The sequence below is a fragment of the Mugil cephalus genome, chromosome 22 (genome assembly GCF_022458985.1).
Source record: "Mugil cephalus isolate CIBA_MC_2020 chromosome 22, CIBA_Mcephalus_1.1, whole genome shotgun sequence".
Lineage (NCBI taxonomy): Eukaryota > Metazoa > Chordata > Actinopteri > Mugiliformes > Mugilidae > Mugil > Mugil cephalus.
Window position 1 is genome coordinate 17,373,748 of NC_061791.1, and position 16,060 is coordinate 17,389,807.

The 16,060-nt window shown below is 39.3% G+C and overlaps 1 protein-coding gene across 1 annotated transcript; it reads left to right on the forward strand.

Moving 5' to 3' along the window:
* The first annotated feature begins 1,839 nt into the window (after positions 1-1,839).
* LOC125000122 (chloride anion exchanger-like) lies at positions 1,840-11,959 on the forward strand. The gene is made up of 21 exons (XM_047575495.1): positions 1,840-2,007; positions 2,403-2,586; positions 3,223-3,362; positions 4,519-4,629; positions 4,711-4,874; positions 5,126-5,290; positions 5,376-5,528; positions 5,781-5,863; positions 5,981-6,128; positions 6,231-6,344; positions 7,461-7,538; positions 7,633-7,728; positions 7,828-7,934; positions 8,637-8,706; positions 9,361-9,453; positions 9,619-9,714; positions 10,614-10,844; positions 10,938-10,992; positions 11,120-11,259; positions 11,342-11,401; positions 11,652-11,959. The coding sequence occupies exons 2-21, from the start codon at positions 2,456-2,458 to the stop codon at positions 11,673-11,675; spliced, it is 2,259 nt and encodes a 752-aa protein (XP_047431451.1). The 5' UTR covers positions 1,840-2,007; positions 2,403-2,455; the 3' UTR covers positions 11,676-11,959.
* The last annotated feature ends 4,101 nt before the right edge of the window (positions 11,960-16,060 follow it).

Consider the following 16,060-nt stretch of genomic DNA (forward strand, 5'->3'; position numbering starts at 1 on the left):
TACTGCAACAAATAATTTGTTAGCTGCCATTAAGTTTAATGGCAAGTCTAAGTCTAAATCCGTACTTGTTTAATCTCTCCATTGCATAGGAAAGTGAATATTTTTGCTTGTGAAATCACAAAGTCTATAGAAAGAGTTGGAACTCGCAGACAGAGCCAGCCTCGAAAGTTATGGCTTTTTGAACTGAACCTGACCCCAAGGATTCAGTCCTTATCTTTCTGTTATTTCTGTTCGGGTGACGATTGTTTGCCGTCCGTACCTTGTTGTCTATGGTAGTATGTACGCGAGAAGATTAATTAACATCAGAGTCTCGGTGAGTCACCACTGTGGGACCCTGATTTTGTGATTTTGTGGCCTGATACAGTATGCTCCTCCTCAATGTGCGTACGTGGCATTCATGATCTTTGAATCCTTGACAGAGTTTATCTTAATAGGTCTATGACCTAAGTATAACCTTGGGATGCTGCTAGCATAACTGATTCCTCTCTTGTTTTCAACATTAATTTCATATCAGTAAGCCATTTGCCGCCATTTCTGCCTCATACTTCATTATTTGTGTATCAGTTAATAGGAACCTTTAAAGCAATCCTGTTGTTTAATCTGATATTCTTTGGATTTTTAAGCAATTGGCCAGGTATGCTACAGATGCTGCATACAAATATGCTATGTGTTTCATTCCTCAAAGTTGTGACCTTTGTGGAGTTGGCCCTATCACTAGAAACCAAAACCGTTTTATACAGTATGGCAAGACAACCCACGCAAACAGCCAATACGTAATTATACAGTTATTTATCATGTTTAATTTATTCATTTTTATCACTGTTTATTGACCCAGGTATAATTTACTAGACATAATTACAACGAATTTATTTATCAGTTATTGCACCGTCACTTATAGTGCCATGGTGTGAGAGAACAAAGGACGGTCCAATACCACTTGATCACAGCCGATCACAGTCTGCACAGTCATGGTATGTGATGTAAATCTGAGCTTTGGACCGCATTCAAAATTAAGCATCATCGCTACTAGTTAAACACGTTGGGTTAAAACTAAATTAAAATGATAAAAGGAGGTTAGGTTTACACGAAGGACGTACTCACACACATCAAACAACACATTTCCCATGAACCTGGCCTGAACTGTGCTCGATCCTCCGCAAATAGTGAGAGCAGGCATAACCTCCACTTAATTCTGAGCAGACACTTTGATAAGGTCGTTCGCACACTTTCCCGTAATGTTTACATTCCAGCTGAAGGCACTGAAACCAGCGAGCCACCCCACCACCATCAATACATGAACACATACCTTCTACTCCCTACAGTTTCCGCCCTTTCTCATCAGCTGTGTGGGTCTGCGCAGGTTTAATTTCCAACAAAGCCTTTTCCCCTTAACTCTCTCGTGTCAACGCTGTGCAAAAAAACCCATTTAAGGTCAGTTCTGATTTATGATGATTGATTGTGATGATTTCACAACACGCAACAGACAGCGATCTGATTATCAGAGTACCAGATTGCTCTATCAGACTCCAGATAAATAAGTTTTGGAAAAACAAATCTTGCTTTCAGCAGTGTCAATCTTGCTTCCTGCCGCTTACGGACTATTTCTATTCCTGGAGAGGCCAACTTTTACAGCTCAACCTTTAGAGCTATTTCCCCTCCTGGAAAGCTACTTGATTTCCACTTCATAACAATGACCTGTCCTGTCCTGTCCTGTCCTGTCCTGTCCTGTCCTGTCCTGTCGTGTCCACATCCTCCCTCCACTGAAAGTTGCAGGTTACGGATATCAGTGCGAACAATGGTCAATGATAAGGCGAGCATCTAGCGGCTCAGAGAAACAGGGACTCCATCATAATTGCTGTTAATAATTACAGTCGAGATAAGCGTCACAAGTGGCATTTATTGATGGCAGCACTGTCTGAGATCCCATTTGATCTCCAAGTGCTGGAGCAGGAGGAAGGGAAGAGAGTCTGGAGGCATTGAACTTGAGACATATTAGGAGACTATCAGGTATGTGGGATAATCTTCAGTACATTACAGGGAATTTTCATTTTTTAAATTTTATTTAAAAAACAGCTCCAGGAATATGAATGCATTTGGTTTCCAGTTGAAGGATGTCAATAATTTTGGAGGTGAAAAAATAAAAAAAGTTAATCTTAGATGTGTCAGTGCTACAATTCACTAAAGAAGTATAAAAGATAAAAGTCTTTCTGGTGTTAATGTGTTTCTAGAGCTCAAAGAGAGTCTGACAAGTGTCTTGTCCCAGGACAATCAGGTCCTAACCTGGCTCACGTGGCATGCCACTTTTTTGCGTCTGGACCTTTGTTGTTTGCCCTTAACGTTCTTTGATAAGTGATGTTCAAAGGCAGGACAGGAGCCTCCTCCTAACCTAATGTGATTAATAGATCTCAGAGACACATAGAGAGGAAGCAGCGGTTCTCCAGGCAGCAGAGGCAAGATGATGCGACCAGGAGCTAAGCAGTACGTGGTGGCCAGGCCGCTGTATTCAGAGGAGTCCTTCGCGGAGGAGCATGAGAAGATCTACAGACAGCGCAAAACAATCCGGGACCATGTCATACAATACTTCACGTAAGGAACAGCGCTTTGGGCCGTCGTCTTGGTTTTGGTGTCATTTCTGACTTCTAATATCTGAAAAACTGTGGTACTTTTAAAGTTTAAATTTGTGATGAACTTACAGGAAAATCTGGGTAAAATGAACAAAATGCATATTGACATTGACAAGTAAAGTTAGTGTGTATGCAAAACCTGCAGGATGTTACATTTCTGTTTTGATGATAAATAAGCCCTGAAAAGTAAAGTAAAGTAAAGTTAATTTACTTCCACTTGTACATTAAAAATGAAGTGATCAGTCTAAAAACTCCAGTAAAGTTTGTTGTATCAAAAAAAAAAAAAAAAAAAAAAAGCACTATTGTTTATGGCATAAAACGTTCACTTATAAGATCTATGCTGCAAGTAATGCATCAAAATAGTATGACACTGTATGCCATAAGTGTTGGTAACTGTGTTGTACATTCCTACTCCTCATTCTTTCCTCGGAGCCTTTACACTTGAACTAATAACAGATAGTAGACAGATCATTTTGTATTTGCTTACACACAAAAATTCAATGTGTGCTGATGTTGTTATTTAATATATATATTATATTTCTTAATTTGTTTTCCTGTTTAATACGGACATAATGTTCTGGTTTGCGTAATGTTGTAGATGTGACACCAAACGAGCCAAGAATGCAGCTCTCTCCCTTCTACCCATCATTGGCTGGTTGAAAAGCTACCAAATCAAAGAGTGGCTGCTCAGTGACATTGTGTCGGGTGTGAGCACTGGACTGGTGGCGGTCCTGCAAGGTAAACAACCGCAAGTCCTTTTTTTGTTCCATAGGTCAAATTGCTCGCATAATAAATGAAGAAAGTTCCCTTTCCTTGTTGTTGTAGCTTGATATCATGTCTCTCAATAGACAGACTTGGACTTAATTGTCATTATAACAGTTAAATACATCCATGTAAAATATTTAACACCTAATGATGAATATTTAATTTTTTCAGCAGGGAAACAGGACTTTAGATTATGCGTACCTCCAGGTGGATTGCATGTTTCAGTGCATGCAAATAGCCACGCACACCAGATAACAGACTGTCAAATTAAAACGTTATTAGGACAGCCTATTCCACTCCATGATCTTAGGGCAGGAAGTGATCCCACACATCTTTGGGTATGCAGTACTGGTATCGGTTGGAAAAAAAAAAAAAGAAAAAAAAGTCTGGAAGTGAACATTCCAGCAAGATGAGATCAATCTTTCCGCTGATACGCTTAACAGCTAAAGCAATTCCACGAACACAGTTTTCCCGTTAAATGTACAATTTATTTTGGTATGTCATGTCAGTTTAATTTAGTTATTCCCAGATGTTTTTTTTTTGTTTTTTTTATCTTTTGTCTCTAATTAAAAAAAAAATTTGGTAACAAGGACATTTCCTTCTATAGATCCACTTACAGTAGAGTAAAATCTTTTAAAAGCATTTAGTTTCAGTTGTTTCTTCCTCTAAATGGCACTTTTTTATCATTAACACCTGCGCAGCTTGTGTCTAATCTGATAACGAGTGATACCATACACTCTGCCTCTCATTTATTATCAGGCTGTCTGGCATTGTTTAGATAGGAGGATTTACGAAACCCCGAACAGTGTAATTGTTTATTTGAGCTTTTTTTACTTTTCCATTATAAAATCATTACTGATAGGATTATTTCGTTTTTTTTTTTTTGTAATTAAAATAAGAATTTAAGAATAAGAATTTATTGAAGTAGCGACAATGTTTAAGTTCAAAAAGTGGTGGCAGAGAATTTCATAAATATCATCTTCTTGACTAAATCCATTATACTGTTACCAGGCAGGATGTTATAAGGACATTATACTTTTAGTTTTTATTACATTAGACTGAGATTGATTGAAATATCGAACCATAACTCATGTTAAAAGTAGAAAATGTGTGTGTTTCTGTGTTGCAGGTCTGGCCTACTGTTTGCTGGCCTCTCTGCCACCCTGGTACGGACTCTTCTCCGCCTTCTTCCCCGTTATTATCTACTTTTTCCTCGGCACATCCAGACACATCTCAGTGGGTAAGGCCAGTTTCCCCGTCTCCCTATAGTGTCCCTCAGAACGGTATAATTGAAGTATTTGCCCATCCTCTCTCTCTGCAGGTCCATTTCCCGTCTTGTGTCTGATGATTGGCTCGGTGGTCACAAGGCTGGTCCCAGACGAAGGGCCAGCGGCCTTCAACACCTCTAAGTTTGAAGGCCTGACGCAAGACGAGCAGAGAGTGCTGGTGGCCTCCTCTGTGACACTCCTCGTCGGCATAATGCAGGTAAAACAACTCACATAGCTCACCTCGTAAAAGAAAACTTAGTCAAGACCATCTTCCATCTTGTTGACAAGCATCCCAGAGGCAAAACACAAAATTTCGGGTGAGTCTCAATGCACAAAATTGGGAAAAAATAGAATGAAAAATAGAAAAATTACTTTACTTTATCGGTTTCTTACCTTATTGCCTATATTATTGAGTTTTAAAATAAAAACTACTTCAATGATCATGACTTCTCTTGATGTCTTTTCCAGCTAGCGATGGGTTTACTACAGGTGGGCTTCGTTGTCATGTACCTGTCCGACACTCTGGTGTCCGGCTTCTCCACTGCTGCTGCCATCCACATCCTGGTATCCCAGCTCAAGTTTGTTTTAGGGCTACAAGTCCCGGGCATCAGCGGGCCATTTTCCATCCTATATGTAAGTGCAGAGCACTTTCCAGCCTTCTTTGTTCATACCACAGCCATGTAAGTGTTTCTCTTTTGGACCACTCATTATTTTTCAGACCCTGGAGATCATCTTCAACAAGATCACCTCCACCAATGTGTGTGACGTGGTGATCTCCCTGGTGATCATTGTGGTGGTGTTCATCGTTAAGGAGCTGAACGACAGATTCAAATCCAAGCTGCCTGTACCCATCCCCATAGAGGTTATCATGGTGAGCCGTGTTGCACAACAAGATCTTTATAAACACTTCCATCACCTGAAACGTTGAAGTCCTTTTTATTACACATAAACAGCACATGCCGCTGATAACACACCTGTACTTACCAGGTGTGCAATAATCATTAAATTCAAGAGGTCATTTATAGCATTTGCAAAATAGGCCACTATCTTTCATTATGCAACAAATCCCGTGAGTTAGGCTCCACCCTTTTCAATTGTCTTTTATGTGCCATGTTTCCCTCAGACTGTTATAGCATGTGGGGTTTCGTATGGGTTCGACTTCAAGACGAGATACGGCGTTGACACTGTTGGATTTATTCCAAAAGGGTAAGAGATAGAACACTAAACATAAAGGCCAAATACTGACTTGAAAACAGAACAACAGAAAAATACCAACAATATGAAGTACCAGAAATTAGTGTGACGGACTTGTGTTCGTTTCAGCTATGAGCCTCCAATTGCTCCAAACATGGACATCATCCAAGAGACAGCAATGGAAGCATTCCCCATGGCCATAGTCGGGTTTGCCGTGGCCTTCTCCGTGGCAAAGGTTTATTCTATAAAGCACGACTACACCATAGACGGAAACCAGGTATTCAGTAGTGTTTTAACGTTTACAACATTGGCAGTTCTATCGGGGACTTGTGTGTTATTTTTATACTAAGGCAGTGTTTTCGCTCTGACCTGGCGGTAGGAGCTGATAGCCTTCGGAGTGAGCAACATCTTCGGGGCGTCATTCAGGTCTTTTGCAGTGAGCACAGCTCTTTCCAGGAGTGCAGTGCAGGAAAGCACCGGGGGTAAAACTCAGGTAAATGAATATACTGTAGCTAGTGGTTTATTGTTTACCATCAATAAATTCCAGCAGATCACTCACTGTACAAAAATAAGAACAGACTGGCAGATACATAAATAGATCATTATGTAATAATTACATAACTTGTATTTGTTATTTATGGTTTCACGATGTATCAGCTACTGAGTGCCACAAACAGGTGACTCTATTTATTATTGGTAGCTTAATGATTACCTTTTATGTTATTAAGAATGCAAAAAACAAAAAACTAAAACAAACAGCAGTAACTGTACTTTTATTGTACTTAACAGTAGCTGTTCAAATTTTTGGATGAGACTTGCTTGACATTTGTTCTGTGCTGTGTAGTTCGTGCCATTCAGTGCACTGATGAGTGCACAGATCTGTATATTGGGGAAACAAAACAACCCCTTTACAAACACATGACTCAATACAGACAGCCAGTTCTTCAGGTCAGGACTCAGCGGTCCACCCACACCTGGAGGGGTAAGGGACACTCTTTTAAGGATAAAGATGTCCACATTTTAGTTTAGTAGACATTTAGAGTCAAAAGAGGAGTAAAATAAAAAACACCATTCATGGAAAGCCTTTGAATCAGAGAAGTAGACACCACTTATCAGCGGCTAATAGCACAGTCTTAATATCTCTCCTGAAAATGTTTCGCCTGCATAAACACCTTGAACCTTGATTTGAGTGCAGAAGGTGTGACCAAAAGGCAGCAATATGTAATCATTAACCCTCATTCATTAACAATAATCTTTAATTGGTTTTTAGAGCTACTGCTACAGAGATACAGAACATGGCAGACATAAACTAAGTGACAATTAAAACTCAACCGGCCTAACCTCTTTCCAAAATTGTGTTTTCCCAAACACAAAATTAGGTCTTCAAATTATGCCAGTTCAGTTATAGACAAACAATTGACACAAACCATCTTGCAAAGCAGTCATTTGTGCCTTTGTATATGAAAGTCACAGAATCTCTATTTAGAAAAATATGGTATTCCTTTACTCATATATACATGAACAGAACTGATGAGTAGGAATTACAAGGTGATGTCTTTTTTATATTTGTCAGATGTCTGTAGTTATGTACCTCTTCTGTCTTTCCCAGGTGGCTGGTTTGCTTTCAGCTATCATAGTGATGATCGTCACTGTGGCTATTGGATTCCTGCTGGACCCACTACCAAAGGTATGCAAACCTCAGAGCTCCCTCAATCTCTACTGAAACTGAAATGTATGATTTAAGACTTTGGAATCTGACCTTTGTCCCTTTGTTTTAACAGTCTGTACTGGGCGCTGTGGTTGTCGTCAACCTGAAGGGCATGCTGATGCAGTTCAGAGAAGTTCCATACCTGTGGAAGAAGGACAAACCAGACTGTGTAAGATCTTGCGCACCTCAAGTAGCTGTGAAGAACAATCTCTCCTCTGTGTTATATTTCAGTAAAGAAAAAACCCTCTGTGTTTCTCGTCTTGTCCAGATGGTGTGGTTGGCTACCTGCACTGCAGCCATCTTCCTGGGGCTGGATCTTGGATTGGCTGTAGGCCTTGGTGCGGAGCTCATCAGTGTCATCCTCAGGGTGCAGTTGTCAGTATCTTGCCAGATGTATCTAACTGTTGCACAAACAAAATTATAACAGTACTTAATGTCTTAGCTCGTGAGTTTTGAGGCCATAAGATGGCAATGTCTCTTGGTTTGTTTGTCACTGTCAAAAACAGTTGAGTGGAATTTATATTTTCATTGTCCCCATAAGGACAATGAAACCCCATATGGACCCAGGAAGAACGGTTGTTATATAACTTATCAGGGGATCCCGTTAATGACTCTAATCTAATCTAATCTAATCTAATCTAATCTAATCTAATAGGTGCCTTTGAGGTTTATGGTAATCGTTGAATTTTGCTCTCTGGCCCTTGAGTATCATTATCCAGGAATTTATTACTTAAATCTGGCATAATTATATAACCATGGCCTTCTAACAATTTAGCAAAAGCTGCCAGTTAACCAGCTGTTATTTCTAAAACAATCAAAACAAAGGAAAATGGATGTGTTCCCTGAAGATATTTATCAGGAGAATTGACAACGTTTTTTGGATCCAGTTCCCTTTGTTTTAGCTTGTTCTAGATGCTTCTGCATGTTAGCGTTGCCATTGCACGCATGTTAACATGGTTAGTTTTATTTTTTGTACAGCCTCAACAAATTGCAAGCATTACTGTGGAGTATCTCTTTTGTTCAGAATCAATTGTGAAAGCCCTATTGTTGAAGTTATTTCGTATGCTTTTGTTTTAGCCCTCGCTGCAGTGTGCTGGCCAACATTGCAGGAACTGATATCTACAAAGACCGAAAGGACTATATCAGTGTACGTTGGCTTGCTTTGGGTTTAAGTTACCCTTAACCTTGAAAAAAATACACTTTGTGGCAGACAGATGAGATGAAAAGATCACAATCACTGTATAACATGTAAATATAAGACTGCATAACACAGCCAGTTAGTTTAGCTTAGCATTTATAAATGCTCCAATTTATGGTGGATATTACCACTTGAACACCAAGTATTTTGAGTGCCCATACGTCATAACCACAAGCTTGTAAGCTAGGCTAGCTGTTTCCCCAGTTTCCAAACTGGGCTATGCTAAGTTAACTTGCTAGCAATATCAAAACTGTCCTTTAATGCTACATATACCTGGAAACAAGCTATCCATATTTGTCCAACCATTGCCTTAAGGCATGTATTTTATTTAAATTTAAATACATTTAAATAAATAATTTAGTAAGAGACCAGGGTTCATTTGGGTTTCACTTGACATAACCACTATTCCAATACTTTAGAATACTTAAGTCTGGATGAGAGAAATAGTCGGTTCTGAATGTTTATTTCACCCATAGTGTAGAAAACCTGTTCAAATTATAGTTCCTATAGGAACAAGTAATGTTCCTACTTCATTTTGAAGACTACGTTTACTTAACCATAATCTTGTAATAAGGTCAGTCTTGTGGTGCCAACTTTTTACAGATATATGAGCCAGAGGGAGTGAAGATCTTCAGGATCCCTTCACCAATCTTCTTTGCCAACATTGATTTCTTCAGAAACAAGCTGGTGGAAGCTGTAAGTCTCACGTGGTTTTGATTATTCAATTTCACAGACTCTTATATAGTGGAAAAATACAATAAGACAGGTCACTGTAAAACAACAATGATGCTATAAAGTGATAAAAAACAAAATGTTGCATGTACTTAAGACTTGCATCACACTTGAATTATGTCTTCCTAGGTTGGCTTCAGTCCACTGAGAGTGCTGAGGAAGAGGAATAAGGCACTGAGGACGATCCGGAAACTTCTGAAGAAGGGTGACCTGCAATGGACATCAGTAAGTAATGACTTAGCTTGAGATATGGTACAAAGTTCACTCCCACTTATCTCAGGTGAAAGTAATTGTACGAATATATCACCTGGCCTGTGATCAGTCGAGCAGTTGTGAGTTGCTCACAACACGTCTCCAGCGCATGCAGGATTTACAATTGATATCATTGCATGTTTTAGTATTGAGTATTAAGTCGTGCCAGTACCTTATAAATGTAAAATATATTAGTTAACCGCTGTCCCTCATCTGCTTCCCAGCAGTCATAAAGTAGGCTGGAATGTTGTTCAAATTTTAACTGGATATCCATAAAATCTATGGTTCAATTTGGTTTATTGAGTGACCAAATGTAATTGACTAACTTTTAGTATCTGTGTTCACGCCTGGCATTAAAATGTTTGAAATCTTCAACATTTTTCAGGCCAAGGACCCCCAAACTGATGGAGACTAAATAGGGACCCCCTACCTACTATGTACATTCTATATTAAATTCAGCCTAGTGCTATTTACAAATATACATTATCATCAACATTTTGCATTCAACATTAAGCTCTTCAGATAATACACAGGTTCAAATATTCATTTTTTTAAAAAAATTTTCAAACGTGCAACAGCAGGGTGGATGTGCAACTGGGACTTGGCTCTCGGCCAATTGTGGGGAACCTGACAGAGTCAAATGTAAAATGACATTCTGTTCAGTTTAATATTTCATTTATTTAACAAACTCCCTGTGAGGCAGATTGCTTGTAAAGCTGAGGAAGAAATCTCAGATCTGCTTTGACTTTACGTAAGCTTTGTTAGACTGGTTGGAATTGCTTGCACACCTAATAAGGGTTCATCTCCAGATCTGCTGGAATGAGCTGTGAAGTAAAATCAGTAATTGAGACAACAATATTTTGCCATTGCAGAGAGGGTTCGTTAATACCTCATGCAAATCAGCCATCATGGAATCGGATGATGGAAACGACATGGAAGAGCTGGACAGGCCGAATGACTTCAAAGACCTCCCCGTCCGGATCGACTGGAACGCCGAGCTTCCCGCCAACATTGTTGTTCCCAGAGTGGAGCTCCACAGCCTGATCCTGGACTTTGCCGCTGTCTCCTTCCTGGACATCTCTGCTCTGAAGGGACTCAAAACAGTGCGTCATTAATTCATAGCAATAGAAGCAGCAATAACTTCACTGTGCTTTTTTTTTTTTTTTTTTAAATGAGTCACGTCCAATCCTTTGCAGATGCTGCAAGAGCTGATCCGGGTTGAAATTGATATTTACATTGTGGCCTGTGATCGTAAGTATGAAACTACTAAAAGGATTAAAGATTTGTATTATCTTTAAATCAAAAGTTTTATTATAAAGAATAATGTCAGACTTGTTGGAAGCTGGAGTCACCAAATGTTTTTGGTCTTCATCTGCAGCTTACATCCTGGAGAAACTCCACGACTGCAGCTTCTTCGACGACGAAGTTCAGCCATCGATATTCTTCCTGACGCTGCACGACGCCATGCTGCACATCCTAGAGAGCCATCCAGAGGCCAATAAAGCGCACAATGAAAAGGTAAACGGGAACCATATTACGCATGCTATTGTTAGTACTGTAAATATGTACGGACTGTTAAACTCTTCATGAATTTCTTCAGATATTAACAACAGTCACGGTTCACTACCCCGGAGGCAACATGAGGAGTCGGGATAAAAGCGTAGGTATCATTTCTTGGTTTCAAAACGACAGTAACCACATGTTCTTTATTTGCTTATTGTACTTATTGGTAAATTGTTCTGGGATAAAATCCACAGATTAACAGTGTGCAGTTTTCCTTTCTTGAATATTCACTATAGCTACTGTATGGTTTAAAATATTCCTTAAGTTGTTTCGGTCTGCATCAGCACATTTCTCAATGCTTCATAAAGTGGAAACAAACGGAAACATGAGCTGTTCTTTGTAAACAGGCTCCGGATCAAACCAAATTCTAACCTCAGAGGGAGACGACGATGATATCTGGGAGAAGACACCAAAAGACCAAAGACAAAAAAAAGTGTAAATATTTTGCAGATGATGCTGTATTGTGACTTGCGTGAGAAATGATGATATACCACTTTTTAATTTGGGTTTACAAATGCAGTGTTAACTGTAATGTAAGAAACGCTTCATACTGTTTTTTATACTGTACATAGTGAGTTTGTGGACGATTACGGTGTATTATATTTGACATGTTTAAATGTTCATGAAAATGGAAATAAAAATGCATTTTACTCCAGTGCCCTTAAATTCTATGTAAAAAATAAATTAATTTTGCAGTGACAGAAATATTTAAATAAATATTTTATCACTCTTGATAAAAGTTTTTTGTTTTTGTTTTTTACTTAATGTATCATTCATTCTAATGAAAAGTATGTATCTAAAAAAATAATTTACTAATTATTTGATTAATTGTTCATTTGTCGCTATATGTGCTTCATTGCTATCCAAATCTATATCCCTATCATTATCACCCTAACTATCATGTTGCTTAATTTTTAACCAATCCCACATACACCATCTGGTTACTGAAAACACATAAAGCATAACCCTGTTATGTCTGAAACAGAGACCTAAATAACTAATAGGGACAAAGATTTTTGGAGTTAGTCCAGTTTTGAGTGAGAATGCCATAACTAACAATTGAAAATGCCTGTAGTGTAACTGAATGATGCCACACTACTCTTAAAGTGCCCGTAGTTGCCAATGACAGGCATAGATTATTAGTTCTGATACCAGGTTGACAAAATAAATTTAACATATAACATTAACTTAACTGTGTCTGCAGCAGAAAATGTTTTTAAACCAGTAATTAAAGTTACTTTTCCTAGTTACTGCGCATTACTATTTTCCCATTTTATACTTTTGCTTTCTTCTTGTGTCTCAGGGAGTGATGTAACGCATGCGAGAAGTCACGTGTTCAGCACAAGGACAACTCACATGTAACGCCATGCAGCACACAAAACAACAATGGGGGGCAGCAGCAGCAGCTGAATCTAACTAATAAAGCAACTTTTAATCTAATTTTAATCTACTAAATTACTGGTTACTTGACTGAAAGGAGTAATCGGTAATCACATTACTTTTTCAAGGTAACTGTGGCAACACTGTGCATAAGTTGCTGTTATTGACTGAGTCGTGCGCGAGTGCCTGTCTGATGCTGTGCTCCAATCCTGCCTGCAGGGGTTGCTGTTTTCCATTTTTCGTTTCAGCCTCCTCTAGGCCTGTCAGTGATTGGAGGAGACCTGAGGAGGTTTGGTGTCACGATACCACCGCCTGAATGTGGTGCTACAAGTGATTAAAACTTCCGGCCTCATGTTCAACAGAGCAAAGTGCAACTTTACACAGCTTGAACTAAAGTTCTTCTGACACATAATCAATGCCAATAGTGTAAAACCTGATAACAGTAAAGTGGAGACTATCACCAAACTATCTAGCTTGTTAAAATTAATAAATTCCTTCCTGGCCTGTCCACCATGCTGCACCTGCACTCAAGTCTACTTAGAAAAGAGACAACATGGGTCTGGGGTGAGCCTCAGGAGCAGGCATTTGACAAAGTAAAAGCAATTCTAGTGGCAGCACCAGCACTATGTTATTATGACACAGGCTGTCCAACTATGGTCAGTGTGGATGCCAGCAGTTATGGCCTGGGCGCTGCCCTGTTATAGGACAATGACCATGATCGATCTACACCAATCGCTGCAACTGGAGCAAGCCCCGCACGGCTTATGATTGGACGATAAATCCGCACCACTGTCCCAGTACGAGAGAAGTCATTACTGCCAAAACCAAGGTTGGAAGACACTTGTTGCAGTCATCAGTAAGTCTAAGGAGCCAAGATCCTCTGTGGTGGAAATCGACAAAGGTACAGTAACTCATTGCAACAGAAAACATCTTCAGGCTGTCCCTGAAATGGACAGTCCAGTGGGGGAACAGCAGTGTTCCGCTCTTGTCCCACCACAGCAGAACTGCAGTTACCCAGCTAGGAAGGTGGTGACTAGAGGGGCCATTGTTTACCTTTCCGAGCGCCTCCAACACGGCGACTTTCAGATTCCAGATGACGTGCCGTGAAAATCCTGTATAAGTAATGATGCTTGGGGTGAGACAGCAGCGATAGTGATGGATACATAGTGGAAAAGATAAAGTACTCAATCTGAAACGGGTCCTGGTCAAAGCTCCCAGATGAAAGTCCTAATACGAGTAGTGGTCAGAAGAGAGCAAAAAAGGTTTTGAAAAATGCACTTGAAAGAGTGGCTGCATGTCGCCACTAGCTCCATGACTTTTTAGGTTATTCTTAGTGTGTTATTGGTTGTTGTCTGAGTTGTTCTTTTTCTGTGCCTTGAACCAATCAAAATGGTTTTTGGTTGTTTTTGTTCTTTTTTTTCTGGACTTTGTTTTTGTCTGTGTTGTTGGCTGTGGGTTCGGCGGATCGGCCATTGTGTCTGGTGGTGTGTTTCTCAGCTGCTAGCGCTGTCCGTGTCCCCTGAGCTGCCCGGAGTGATACTTCAGAGGAAGTGCCGGGGATGCCAAGCTGGAGTTAGTGGTGGAGGAGCGAAGAAGAAGGTTCTGGTTGGCAGTGCCGTCTGTCCTCATGGGGAACGTCAGGTCTCTGGCCGCAGGATTGATGGACTGTGTGTGCTTGATGGGAGGGAGTGTGTCATGAGAAGTGCTTTGGAGACCAGAGTTCATAGGACCACAGTACGTCTGTGGCCGGCTTCAGGACTCTACAGGCGGTCACATCGGCACATCCCTTCCTCAGCAACAAGGAAGCATCATGCGACACGATCCATGCCGCTGTTGCTATGCAACTGGCCAAACAACTGCATCACCTTGGACACTGTTTTGCCAGCTGCTTTTGTACATTTGTAATCTGTAATTTTTTTGATTACACTGTTTATTTTATTTTACTAGATAATACTTATTTGTATTTTATTTTAATCTAATCTTATTTTATTTTATCTTTCTTGTGGTTTTTACTAGTGTTTACTTTTATGTGCGAAGCTACTGTGACAAAGTAATTTGCCTTGTGGATCATTAAAGTCTGTCTAAGTCTTAGTCTAATGCAATAGGTGTTCTCTTTCCTTTGGATTTACTTTGACCGAGGAACTAACTGAGTCGACTCTGTTATGTTTGGTGTGTGAGGAAGAGCTGTTTAGGGGCGCACAACACAATTTTTCACAGTAAACATATTTATATATATATTTTAATATATTATATATAATATATTTTAATATATATTTATATATTACATATAACACACACCATGTTTGGAGGACGAAACGCACTGCACATCATTACACTTATTATTACACATAACTTAATTTCTAAACTTCTTTGTTTTGGTTTCTATGTATGGATTACTTGAGTTGTTACCAACACCTGGGGAAAATTGCATGTCAATGGCACCTTTAGAAATATGTTTTCTATGAAAAATTGTGTGTTCAATACTTATTTTACCTGCTATATGCTAAGGAAGCAACAAGGAAAGCAGAAATAAACATGGAAGTACAGTAAAATGGAAAACAAAAGCTTAATTAAAACAGAAACAAAGAAAAATTGGCAACAGGAATGAGACATGGGAAATAAAGAGAGGCATCACTATGATCTCCACAAAAAGGCAGGAACAATGAGGGAAGCATGTAGAACGAAGAAAGGGGAGGACATCATCACAAGCATGCGTTTTGGTCATACAAACTTAAACATCATCAATCATTGGAAAACACCCAACTGGCAAGAGTCAGTATTGAAACGTGTTTGAAACAGTAGCACATGTCTTTATGGATTGTTGTTAGTACCGACAGCAGACAAAGACTGATATTAAAGGAAAAAATTCAAGGACAGCAGATTGAAGCCAAAAGAATGGCTGCAGCTGAATTCAGGACATGTGGGTTATTTGGAAAACAACTAGAATTTCAACACATTGTGGTCCAAACTCCCATTCAGGTCAGTGTGAGAGTCTGAAAGGAGTCCAGGTCATATAAACAGAAATCAAAGAGCACGTGATGTTACCTTGATGACCTGTTGACACTGGCTACTCTGGAAGTTTTGATTTATAACCCACTTGTAGCACATTATAAAGTTATAAAGCTTAATAGGTGAATAGGACTACTGTGAATACTTAATCTTGAGCGTCTTTTTCAATTCTCAGTCTTATGAATTTTATTGTTTGATTGTTTGATTGTGTCATTTGTTGACCAAATCATCAGACTGCAATAACCACAAACTTCACACAGATGTGACAATCAGCGTCAATACTTAAATGTAAACTTCTCCCATTATGATCGGACCATTCTTTTTATTCTATTTTAGTCTATTCTTTTATTTTTCCTTTTTTATTTTT